The sequence below is a fragment of the Sesamum indicum genome, unplaced genomic scaffold, assembly GCF_000512975.1.
Source record: "Sesamum indicum cultivar Zhongzhi No. 13 unplaced genomic scaffold, S_indicum_v1.0 scaffold00190, whole genome shotgun sequence".
In the NCBI taxonomy this organism is placed as follows: domain Eukaryota; kingdom Viridiplantae; phylum Streptophyta; class Magnoliopsida; order Lamiales; family Pedaliaceae; genus Sesamum; species Sesamum indicum.
In genome coordinates, this window is record NW_011628085.1 from 2,290 (window position 1) to 15,658 (window position 13,369).

Here is a 13,369-nt window from a genome sequence, read left to right on the forward strand (position 1 = left end):
TATACTCAGTATGAAATGTGTTTTTTGAGCCCTCTCGTTACGCTTCCCACACCACAAACACAAGTACACAAGCTAGCACAAAAAATATTTTGATACAATTTATGTGTTTTTTGAAACTTTTGTATATCATTTTCCAAATTTCTCACTTTTTTTGATAGATTTGGAATAATTTGATAGGCACGGTTGCCACATCGATGTGTCATATCATACAAAAGAGCCATATCCTCCAGCTTCCAATTAATAAAAACTTGACGAATGAATTTATATAGTCTAAACTAACATAAAAAATGAAGAAGAAACCAAAATTTTCACGATAAAAAGAGAAAAAATTCAGAGACTTCCTGTGATAATAGAAATATTCAAAAAAATCTCTAATGAATTTAACTGTAAAATTGCTTCCATATATATGTACATTTCAAATTCAACTTTCAAAGAAGATCGTCTTTAACGCTCCTTCTTGAATTGGTCAAAAGTCTTGTTGTTTTACTACTCACTTCTCCAGCTTGTTTCATTGAGCAAATACATGCAAACTATCACTTTCCTCCAAAATTCAGTTGGAATGGTATGAAGTGGCCCCTCTTCCCCGACTTACATTGTTCTCATAGTCGTATTATGAATAAATTCAAAATCATGAATTTAAATTTTACTGGATATATGAATTTTTCATTTCACTTTACATGATTTTACTGTAATTTCAACTAAAAATGATATAAAACCCACTTTTTCTATTTTTTTCGCAATTCAAATATCTGGTGAATAACAATTTATCATCTTATGATATTGCAAAGGATCAAATTACCTCATATGAAAATTAAAAAATAGCAATTTACCTCCCTGAGTTGTTGTATTGTAAAAAATACGGGGAGGTAAATTGCTATGTTTTTTTTTTTTTTCATAAAAGATAATTTACTCATTTATAATATTACATAAAAGTTATTTGCTTTTTTCCCTCTTAATATCTTCTGCAAACTCAGTGAATTTGTGAGTATTATATGAGAGGTGGGTTTTCAAGAAAGACTGAAAAATTCCAAGTCTTAATGCTCCGTAAAACAAGTTCTTTTTGTACATACTTCAACCTACCCCATACATATGAAAAATGACAACTATAAATACACAGACAACACAGACTCCCAACTCCAACAACAATCTTAAACTCATTCCTCAAACCAATTGCAAGAATGACAAACACTGGAAACCTGTCCTGTAAGAAATCCTTCAACAACAAACAAAAGCAAAACTATCTGCCGAAGCGGATAATACTGGTGCGCCATGGGGAAACCCAAGTGAATGAGGATGAGACTGTTCTTGAATACGTGCCCAATTACAAGATCAAGTTGAGCAAAAAGGGTCGCCATCAGGCTCACAAAACTGGCTCCAAAATCAGGGAAATTAAATTGTTTCAAAACAGCGACTGGAAGGTCTTCTTTTATGTTTCTCCGTCGAGCAGAACCAGGGAAACGATGGAAGAGATCATGGGCGGAGGAGAAACGTTCCCCAAAGAGAAAGTTGTGGGAGTGCGAGAAGAATGCAGGCTGAGGGAACAACACTTTGGGAATTTCCAGGAAATGGAGACGAGGAAGAAGATCAAGAGAATGAGGAACGGGTACGGGAAATTCTTCTACCGTGTCCCTGATGGCGAATCCAGTGCTGATGTTCACGACAGAGTATCAGCTTTTCTTGAAGGGCTGTGGAGGGACATGGAAACCAACAGATTCGGCAATGGCCCGTCGAACGAGCTGAACCTGATAGTGGTTTCCCATGGGCTCACGATTCTTCTCTTCCTCATGAAATGCTTCAATTGGAGTATTGATCAGTTTGAGGGTCTGACCAATCCAGGAAACTGCGAGTACAGAGTGATAGAGGTAGGATGCAACGGGGAATACAGCCTGTCTGTTCATCACCAAGATGAGGAGCTGAGGGAATGGGGATTGTCTCAAGAAATGATTGAGGAGCAGAAGCTTAGAGCTTATGGCCCCGGATTTCTTTGAATCACAAAGTCTGAGTAATTAATGTCCAGAATCCAGCAACTTGTGATGACGGCGTTGAAGATTCCGGTCATGACAAAAAATGAAAAATCTTATACACCACCCACTTCCTTAATTACAAGGAGACTCTGGTCTGATAGGTTTTACTTCCGATTGAATAACTGTTTTTGGTTGCGCTTCTGTTCTTTCAATTCTCAATTCTTTTAGTTCTTTACTGATATGGTCTCTATCTGTTTTATTACCAAACTTGTTGTTCACCCAATGATGTGGGAATCAAAATCGTTAGCTACGAATAAAATATCAGAATTAAATTATCAGTTTAAAATATCTATAAATACATATTATAGCTTATATATAAAAAAAACAAAATTTAAATAACCCACCTTCTTCAGTTTTTCAAAAAATAAATAAACATTATATTATTAAAAACGACTATTTATTTAATTTACTGTAATCTCTTATCTCATTTCGAAATTATGCACTTCAAAAAATTTGGAGTTTTGGACTGTTCTTGATTATATATTATGATTATTTTTATATGATAGAAATACAATAGTTATTCTTTTGTAGCTTTCATCTCTCTTTAATATTATTAAAAAGCACTCTTGGTGTTTTTAATTTTATGGTCCATCAATATTTTTTTTAATATTTTATTATTTTTTCCTCTTCTCAACTTCTCATTTTCTCTCTTCTCAACGTTCACATTCCTTTTTCTTCTCTCATTTATTTCAATATTTTCTCATAACTTTTTTAATTTTTTAATATTTTATTATCTAATTAACATATTATTGAATAATAATTATTTTTTAAAAAAGAAAAAAATTAATCATATACACACATTTAAGCGTTCCTTATATACTAATAAACGTTAGGTTAGAGGTTTTAATCTGTAAGTAAAATTTTAATAAATTCTTTGACCAAAAGGTCAAAAACTATAGTGGGGAGGTATTTGCCAAAAATTAAAAGACTTAGTGGGTGGATGCCAAATACCAAAACCTTAGGGAAGTGGATGCAAATAAAGCCATGTTCTACGATATCCCGCTGCATTCAATCACAAGTTTAGCTGCAATTCCTACAAATCAAGCTTAATTTATACTAATATAAAAACAAAAACAAGTTCTCACTCACAACTGCTGATTTGCGACACCGCTATGCTGATCTTTTTGGTGTACCAATGATGCCCTTAAGTTAATTTTTTTTAAATAATAATATGTTGATTTATATATTTTATATTATTTATAATATATTTTAAAATATAAAAAATATTTATTATATACAAGTAAAGAAAGTATGCCACAACAACTCTGTTCGATTACACCAAACCTTATTATTCATCTCAGTAGCATAGTCCATGGTGATGAATCACTGAGTGCCAGAATTAACGAAGTTAACAGTTGCAAGTCACTGTACAGTGAGCAATGCTCAGCTTATCTGCATTTTCAATTAAAAACTATCATCCACACATGAACAAGACTATCTCAGATACAAAATGATATCAAACCCCAGCAAAAATTCATCTCAGTAGGCTTTATGAAATGTATCCTGAAGCTATCCACAACAATTTACTTATCAGAGAATAAAAAAGAAAATAAAAGAAAAAAAGCACACTCAAATCGTCTCTTTTTATCCATATTTGTCTACAATTGGTGTCTCCCTCAAAAGACCAAGGGATACGCTTAGCAAGGATTTTGTAATAATAACAGACCAAGGAATTCTCAGAACTTACAAAATTTAGCTATTTTTGCACGGTTTTATTAAAGCCAGTTTGTTTCCCTTTTCTACTAATTTCTAGTTATTATTACGCTCAGCAAATTTACCACACAAAAGAATGGGTATAGCCCTACGTTTGAGTCATGTTTTGTGGAATTATGAGAACGATCAAAATTTAGCAGTTTGTCACAGTTATTTCAACGCAAGTTTGTTTCCCTTTTCTACTAATTTGTAGCTATTATTACGTTTAGCAAATTTACCACACAAAAGAATGGGTCTAGACCTACGTATGGGTCATGTTTGTGGAATTCTGAGAACGATCAAAATTTAGCAGTTTGTCACGGTCATTTCAACGCAAGTTTGCTTCCCTTTTCTACTAATTTGTAGGTATTATTATGCTTAGCAAATTTACCACACAAAAGAATGTGTCTAGACCTACGTTTGGGTCAAGTTTTGTGAAATTCTGAAAACGTTCAAAATTTAGTTGTTTGTCACGGTTTTATTAAAACAAGTTTGTTTCCCTTTTATACTAATTTGTAGTTATTATTATGCGTACCAAATTTACCACACAAATGCATCTGCACCCACCTTGGACGTCTGTCTTCCTCGGCTCCCCAGCCCGTATTAGCAGCTCTCTGAATTAAGGATAAAAGAGCTTTCAGAAGATAATTGCACACAGATAACTACTTCAGACCCAAATTTCAGAGCATTAAGTGGAAAATAAAATGAGATACTAATCTGTCGTAGAGTTACACAGGCATAATACAACAGAGAAAAGAACAGTCTAAGCGGCGGTAAGTAAACATCAGCTCATGGATTAATATGCTGTTTAAATAAAGATGAATGTTACTGAATTTAAACAAATACTTGAACATTAACAGATTATATTTTGCATACTGATACCAAGGGATCAACTGCTACCTAATAGCTTCAGCTAAATTACAAACGGAGCATTGCATTAGAAGACTCATGCATCCCAAATTAAAACATTTGGAAAACTATAGATCCAATGTTTTCACAAATAGATGAAGCTAGAACTAGAAGGGTTGCTGCTCAACAGCTCCATAGCTTCAGCATGTGTTAGTCAGCATCACACCATAATACTAGTCATTTCTATTATTCAAAATAAATATTACAACTAGTATAACAATTAGTTATCAGTAATTATAAGACATAAATATGGATCTGGCTAATATTCTAGCATCTTTTTACCATTTTTCATGATGTATGTATAAATGGATCGCCCAATTAAGACAACAGGAAATAAATTAAAAACCAAAAGAACAGGCATTTAATCAGCTATGTAATAATTGGGGGCAAGAGATATGTGAGATATGCTTATGGCATGATAATGGGTTATGGGTTAAGCCATACACCATTGGTCAGAGATTGGTAAATTCAGATTTTTGTAACCCATCAATTGTTATCTACTATTGGGAAGAGGAAACTTGGAATGTCATTGAACTTCATTTGATTCTGCCTCTCAATTTGGTGAACAAAATTGTACAGATTTTATGCAAGAACAGTAGATGTCCGAGTGGTTATTCAAATCATCCAATCCAATAACATATGTCCATGGAACTCCTAACATCTTCTTACACAGTTTCGCTTAATGTTCAGGGGAGCTCAATTCAGGATGAGTCATATTTACCAAGTAGGAAATAAAGCAGCAAACAGCTTGGCAAAAGGAAGCAATTGACACACAGATTTTGACAGTGCGGAAAGGCATGGAGATTATAGGAGCAGCTTCACGACTCATTTACCCGGTATTTTAGGCTGAAATAATTTAAGATAGTAGTAGTACTCCTCATTTTAGGAGTGACTAATTATTTCTTGAGTAAGGGAATAGTACTCCTTATCTAGCTTTGTCTTAAAACGTTCATGTACCTTGGTTTGACTTAACAAACACGTAGGGGCTAACCCCCTGCCCAGTGACTGGCCTTCTTTTGCCAAAAAAACCATTGTCAAGGAAAGGCAAGCACAAGAATTGATTGGTTACTGGCGGAGGTGGTAATATGGTCTACGGAAATGCTTTCTCATTGCTAATATCAATGACTCATAATGAGAAGATTGAGAGATCTCACACTGAAAACTTCACAGAGGGAACAGAGACATTACGAAGAGTAGTGGAAGGGATATGTAAAGAGAATTCCTAAGGCAATGACTACAAAAGTTTGATGCTTGTGAGACTTGACCCAGAACTCTCATCAATGACCAGTCCAGAGCTCCTTTTCTTCTTTTCTAGTTGTTTCTGTTTCCTACCCAATTGTCAGAGAAAACAAATTTTGTGAAAGGAGCAAAATAAACAAGTTACAAATATGTATTTTATTTTCCTGTTTAAGGCTATTTAAAAGAAATACAAAGAGAACCAAACATAACTTCAGAAACTAGCAGATTACCCAGTAGGATCTAAAAGATCACAAAAATACTCCTGAATGTTGTGATAAGGTAGACAAAGCTTTCAAGCCATTCCATCTACATTAAGGAATTCATCTTCCTACTTGACTCATTTACAGCAAACACCCAACTAACAATTTTAGATAGTCTCTGCTACTCTAGAATCAAACATCTATACTCAGTTCTTTATCATAATGCACAATTCATCATGTCTCAGAGGAAAAACAATATCAAATAAATAAATATCGAAGAGCAAGTTGTTTATGACAGGCTAATTTTGGCGTAGACCTTAACAACTGCAGACTAATAGCAACACAGCATCACCAACAACCAAATAAAAAAATGAATGCTGTTGGCAAGAATTTCCTAGACATTTTTAACACAGAAGTACGACCATAATCCAATAGTAGATGAAGCACTGCAAACACATAACTGTTCAAGGAAAAGAACAATCATTAGAAAAGTAAAAATGAATACGAGCTATTGCTCAGTGTGTTCATGCATCCAATAAAAAGAAATATAATATCATGAGATTTCAAAACTAACTTGCTCATCATGAGAAAATTTGCAGCTGTCTCCACGATTACATTCTCCTCTTTGAAAAGCACGGCAGACACCTCTTTCCTCCCTCTTCCGCTGCTTAGTTTCCTCATCCTCCTCCTCTAGTTTTTTGTATTTGTTTACATGATCCACCCTAACTATTCGGCCCAGAATCTGAGCACCATTTAAATTGTCTGTACAATCACCCAAATAACAGCAGTAAGAGACAGGAAACATTTTACTTTGGTTGCACTTTCGAAGAATAAATAAAAGTGTTACTGGCAAAGAAACCAACCTACAGCTAGATTTGTACTTCTTTGATCCTCATAAGCAAGAAAAGCAAACCCTTTGGATTTTCCTGTAGCTTTGTCTCTGACTAAATTAACATCAACGATCTCACCATACCTACATGTAAAAAGAAGATCATCAGAACAAATCAAACAACACATTTGGCCAATTACTATATAAAGACAAATTAAGAAGTCAAAACATACTGAGCAAAAACGGCAAGGAGATCGCCTTCCGTCAGGTCAAATGGGATGCCACCAACATAAACATAAGCCGAGTCTTTATATTTAGCATGCCATGATGCCTCTTCGGATATTCCTAGATTTGCTTCTTTTTTGTTGATATTCTGAATGCGCTTTACCAATGTCAAGGGATTCATGGAAATAATTTTTTTCCCTGAATTTAATATATAAAGAAAAGCAATGAGAACAAATGTAAAATCAACTTAATATTCGAGTAAAACTCATTTTCAGAATATCAAATACTCAAACCAAAACCTTTTCCCATGACCTGAAGATAGAAGTTCAGCCACTCAACAATCATATAGGTAGGATTAAATTAATTTTAGAACATTCATTTTCAGATCCACACGCAATTCCATGCACAAAGAATTAACACAAATCTACAGTAAAAATATAAGCAAGATTGATGGTGCATGTTATAAGAAAACTACCTACCTTTGACAATTATAATCATAAACACTTTCATATTAAGGAGAACTGTTAAGAATCAAAAAATGGCTCTAAATAAGTGCAAATTGGTAATGCCATACAAAAAGTAAGTGGAGGTACCTGCTTACGTGTGGCCAACATAAATACATAATTGATTTCTTTTTCGTTACATTTGCCTTTATTTCCTTCAAAGATGAAGAGAACTAGTAAAATACATTTTTTTTAGCATATATGTCGATATTAAAAAAAGTAAAAATGATTCATGCTTTATCTTAGAAAACTTAAACTCCACTTCACTGAACCATAAACAGCCTATGGTTAAACATCAAAACCAAACTATGCAGAAAATATGCAATTAAGTTTGCTAATAAACTGAGAAATAGAAACTCGGGATTAAATATGCCACACTACATGCATAAGGTAAATGCCAATCCAAATGACCACTTGGGCTTAAGGTATGCACAAGGTAAAACCCGTTGTTCCTTCACTAAGAACAACTCCTTATTTATGTCTGTGATACAGAGATATTAATTTCTTGAGCACTAACTTGATGCCAAAAGGCTACAAGATCTTCTCTTCTTTCACTTTGAGTTCTACAAATATTAATTGATACCCCTCCTGTATCCAGAGCATATCTTATATACTATGTGAAATTGTGAACTTTTAATTTTTTGTTTTATTTGGATACTCAAAAAATGTAGATTCATATATCCACCTCATGTCCATGCATCCATATGTAGTGAGTATCCTATACTGCTCAAGGTCATCTAGAAGTATCCACACCAAATCCATAAATGAAGGGCATTGAGGAGTGTCTATACAACTGTTACAGAGGCAGCAACGCCACAACTGTTACAAAGGGAGCAGCCTGCATTATGAAGAAACACTCCCTCTGTTAAGACATTTTTAAAGGTCTGAGTCATGCTTCATGGATGATGGAAAGCCTCAACATAGTAGCTAAACATTTGAGGGTTCATAGAAGACTCGATCAGGAATAAAGATTCTTGCTTCCAATCATAATTGTGAAAGATATTGTTACTTAATGCATGCAAGGTTTTACGTTGGCCAGCTAAAGGGATTCTTCAGTTATGAGGGATGATTCTCTTTTGAAATGATTAACTACACTGGAGTTTTCATGATTCGGCATCTTCGGAATTATGAAAGTGCAAAAAGTTCGCAACTTTTGGATGCATCAGTAGCTGTTGCTTCTGCTATGAGCATAAATTAAAACATGAGACTTCGAGAATGAGGAAGATATGTAATACTAATGTCCATAAATCGTTCAGACTTTTGTAATCATGGAATATACCATAAATCACGTGCTTAAAAGAGCCCATACCATACTCATAAGAAACAACAGAGGCAGCAATGCTGCCTTTATACAACTGATTACAGAAGCACAATCCTTCTCTTTTTTTCTAGTAGTTATAGAGGCAACTTTACTGCCTCTGTTTAAAAAAAAAAGAAAAGGAAAACAGAGGCAGCAACCTGCCTCCTTTTTAAGGGCAAAATGAGGAAAAGAAGAGGCATAAACTTGGCTTTCTTTTAACAACAAATACATGAATTTAACAACAAAGTAGCAGAAAATAAACTGCGATTTTACACCCTAACTCACTTCACCAACAATTCCCCAATTACGAATAGCCATGAAAATCTTCAATCTCAAACCACAATAAGAGAATCTTATAGTTATAATCACTTGCACAACCTTCACAAGCCCCAATCAAAATGCCAATATGCATATTTAAAAAGAGAAACCAATGGGGTGAGTGTTGTGAGAAGAATGAGGAAAAAGCACCTGAAAAATATGCTGGGTGGCGGCTGCCGACGACAGATGAGCTTGTAGTGGCTAAGAAGAAGCACTGAGAACCGCCGGGCCGACGACGGAGGGGCGCGCCGGCAATGTGTCCAAGAAAGAGATTTAGGGTTTGGTGCTGCTTCAGAGAGATTCCTGGGCTTTGTTTTGTTTTAATTTTTCAATGTCTTTGATCGACAGAGAGACTCCCTGTTGTTGTCGGCCTTTAGGCCGAATCGGCAGACTCCCCTGCCTTCTATTCCCTCGCCGTTTATTTAGGACAATTCGCATTTTGTTTGAAAAAACCTTAAAATCTATTTAATCAAATTAGTCACATAATAAATAGTGTTAATTATATTTTATAACTATGATAATTTTTACATTTTAAAATTTTAATTTTTTTTTTGCGTCAACTTACCATCTCAACTTTATAAAATTTTGTAATTTGTCATTTATAACTATTTTTCTATCAAATTTTTTGTCGAAAAAAAAATCACATACAATACACATATGACATTTAAGAGTTATGCGATGATATTTTATATATGCACAACCTGTTATGCTTTTTCGCCAAAAAAATCAATAAAAAAACAGTCATATATGGTAAAGTGCGAATTTCGCAAAAATTGAGATGGTAAGTTGACTCAAAAAAAAAGTTTAGATGTCAAAATATAAAAATGGGTATAATTCGAATGGCAAAATATTATTTACTCTAATAAGTAAAATACACTTATCATATAATTGATCACTTTATCTCTACTGAATATCAATTGAGTATCAAAGTGATATTAATTCAAAGTGCATTTTAAATTTGTATAAATAGATAATAGAAAAATAAATAAAAATTATCGATTGAGTATCAAATTGATATTAATACTGAAATTCAGGCTACCAACAATGTAACTTGTAATTATACAGGTACCAAAGTGATATTAATAATAAAATCTAGATACCAAAATTATAAAAATAATACTTTGTACTCTTTAATTGTGCATACATTGGCAGGACATATCTATCTTATCATCCAATCTTATTTAATATTTTTGGTAAGTAAATAAAGGAAATTAATACAGGAAATGAGATAAAGAAATTGAAAGGAGCAAAAAAAAATAAAGGGGTAAATGTTGAATAGCAATGAAAAACTTATAACTCTCTAAACCTCGTCTTCAACTGCTTTGTTTTAATTAACTACGGCTACACAAAAACTATTTAATTTGTATATTTTAGGCGATGTCAAATCATTAGTTATAGCTAAAGACGCATCAAATGTTAATTAATCATCATCAAATTAAGATTTCACATTAATTTTATTTGCACGTGAATATGTGATAGAGAGTACTAGTCATTTATAATATAGAAAATAATTTTTTTTTTTTTGGTAGTGTATATTTTAAGTAAAGGTTTAGTGTATATTGTTTACTCATTTATTAAAAGATTCGGCAGTAAATTGGCAAGTTCGTGAAGCTTATTTAAGATTCTGCAGCAACAGCGGAACGCATTGAATTCTATGTGCATCCCATCGGAAACTTTTTTATCGAATTAAGTTTGTTCGAATCAAATTAATTATCAAAAATTGTATCACAATAATACGAAGAACTTTTCTACACCAATAGACTACGGCAAATATTCATTAATTATGATAAAATTTAAATTTTCGCACTATGAAGTAATAACATATTTTTTAGGGTTCAGAAATCTCCGGATTCTCTTTTGTTTTGTTTTTTTTTTTTTCATTAAAAATTTGAATTTCAACAAACAACAGTAGACAAAAGTGCTTTCAGAACAAGACATTATTGTATTTTCCACTCCAATGATATACAAAATTATTTATCAAAATTGAGCATCTATTGCACATAACCCTAACAAGTGGGCTACAATAGTTCTGTCTCGTGGTCCAATTTTTTATTTCAAAATTTATTATAATTTTTATTTTATTTTATACGTATTACATATATTTATACATGTTATGTGCATAAAATATTCTTTTAAAAAAATTAAATGATGCAATCTATGTACAAACAATATTTATACACTTAAATAAAACGAAAACATAGTGACTTTATAATAATGATTTAAAAAAATAACTTTAAACTCGACTCACGCCAACGCTCAAATTTGAAAAAATACAATTTAGTCCTTTATGTTATGGCAATTTTAGTCTTTTTTGGCCAATTTAGTCGAAAAATTCTATATCATCAGCCATATCAACACCTAAAATAAGACTTTCCGGGAATTTGATTACATGAGAGTCCAACATATTTTTGGTTTCTTTTTATAGGATATGACTTGACAAGAAAAATTACAACTTGAAAAATTTTGCCGGATCATCAAGTGGTAATTTTCTTTTTGGTAAGTCATTTCCTTAAAAAAAAAAAATGAACTGCTATATCATCAAATTCATCAGAAGCACCAGTTTAAGTATTGACATGACTGATAACGTAAAATTTTTCAGCCAAATTGGCGGAAAGGACTAGAATTGTCATAACTTTTAAAACTACATGACCGAATTTACAAATTTTAATTTGAACAAATCCAAAATGACTATACACACCCTAATTTACAGGACGAGAATTATATTTTTTTCCGCGTTCATGGTTATTTCAAAATAAATAAAATATGCAATGAATTAAAAAAAAAATTAAGTGATGGTACATGTTAAAAGTCATTGGAGAGTTGCTTTATTTGGGATAAGGTAAGATGGATTAATATATATTATGAGTGTAATTGGGGATGCCATAATGATGAGTGGAAAGGAACATTACCCAATTAGAGCATAAGTAGTTGAAAATGTTATCATGTGTGAGGTTTTTAATAATGTTTTTTTTGGTATAAAGTCTCCTAACTTGCACATTAAAATAGCCATATATATACTAAATTTAATTTTTCTAGTCCCACCAAAACTTCAACTCACTCATCACTAATCATAGTTCAAAATTTGACAGTAAACAAGTTGAACAACTTGAATTTTGAGCACTCAAGTTTGGTAATTACTACTAGACATTGATCATGTAAATATGTATAAATATAAATTATTTGCAATTGCATGTAATAAAACAAAATATATATGAAAAAAAATCAGTGATAGATAAAGGATTATTAGCCGTACGTGGCACACTCGTGTGAAAATAAAAATAATAAATTATAATTTATCATTTGAATTATACCCGTTTTTACACTTTGACATCTAAACTTATTTAAAAGAGTATAGATGCTAACATAAATATCCAAGTCCACAACTACCCATACAAGCAATTCACATTATTTTCCACTTGACCCACACTTAAAGTAATGTCATTTTAAGCATATTTATATATATGTTGGTGAGGTGTAGAAAAGCAAAATAAAATAATAAATTGTGGGGGTTGAAATGGAGTTGTCAAGAGAAGTTGGGGTAGCTTTGATTTGGACCAAAATCACTAATCATCATTTCTAACAAACACAACAAGTATGAAAGGAACATTCTATTAAGTTATAATGTTTCTTGAAATCTAGTACTACTCAATATATATATTCGTAAATTACGTTAATATTTTTTAAAATTAGGTCTAATTATGTAAATATTATTTATTATTTGTAATACTATAAGTATTTTTTTTATTCAATTATATCGAAATTTTGCACAAATATCTTAGAAGGTACATTACACTGACCCCCAATCGGGGGAGTTATAATTTTACAAAAGACATAGAATATTTGTGTAATTAGACCTAATTTTAGGGGTGTCGGGGTGTAGATATAATTTACCCTAACTCTTAATCAAACAGGATAAGCGAGTTGGAAGCACTAGAAAAAATTTAACTGTAGCTAATTGTAATGACCAAAAATAAATAGCCGTAGCGAATTGTTGTTGACCGCCACCACATACCGGATGTTTATCATGATTTTTGCATGTATGACTAAAATATTATTTGCTATGGCTCATACAAAAATAGTTTAATCATATTTAAGAATAATTATTTATCATAGTTTTGATCCATAGCGCC

General features: G+C 32.4%; 2 protein-coding genes across 2 annotated transcripts; one reads left to right on the forward strand and one right to left on the reverse strand.

Annotated features, from left to right (window-relative positions):
* The first annotated feature begins 1,178 nt into the window (after positions 1-1,178).
* On the forward strand, positions 1,179-2,205 carry LOC105179702 (phosphoglycerate mutase-like protein AT74). Its single transcript, XM_011103356.2, has one exon. The coding sequence runs from the start codon at positions 1,179-1,181 to the stop codon at positions 1,986-1,988; it is 810 nt and encodes a 269-aa protein (XP_011101658.1). The 3' UTR covers positions 1,989-2,205.
* Positions 2,206-3,372: 1,167 nt separating this feature from the next.
* Positions 3,373-9,459, reverse strand: LOC105179703 (zinc finger CCCH domain-containing protein 42-like). The gene is made up of 6 exons (XM_011103357.2): positions 9,390-9,459; positions 7,127-7,316; positions 6,928-7,037; positions 6,639-6,826; positions 4,252-4,330; positions 3,373-3,416 (listed from the first exon to the last, which is right to left on the reverse strand). Exons 2-6 carry the CDS (start codon positions 7,297-7,299, stop codon positions 3,373-3,375), a joined length of 594 nt encoding a protein of 197 aa, XP_011101659.1. The 5' UTR covers positions 7,300-7,316; positions 9,390-9,459.
* Positions 9,460-13,369: the final 3,910 nt, after the last annotated feature.

Bases quoted from the DNA above. Each gene is read 5' to 3' on its own strand.
- LOC105179702 (XM_011103356.2), top strand. From the start codon at position 1,179: ATGACAAACACTGGAAACCTGTCCTGTAAGAAATCCTTCAACAACAAA.
- LOC105179703 (XM_011103357.2), bottom strand. From the start codon at position 7,299: ATGAATCCCTTGACATTGGTAAAGCGCATTCAGAATATCAACAAAAAA. The intron at 6,827-6,927 runs GTTGGTTTCTTT...GTGATTGTACAG, and splicing joins AAGTACAAATCTAGCTGTAG to ACAATTTAAATGGTGCTCAG. The intron at 3,417-4,251 runs GTACGCATAATA...TTGAAAATGCAG, and splicing joins GCATTTGTGTGGTAAATTTG to ATAAGCTGAGCATTGCTCAC.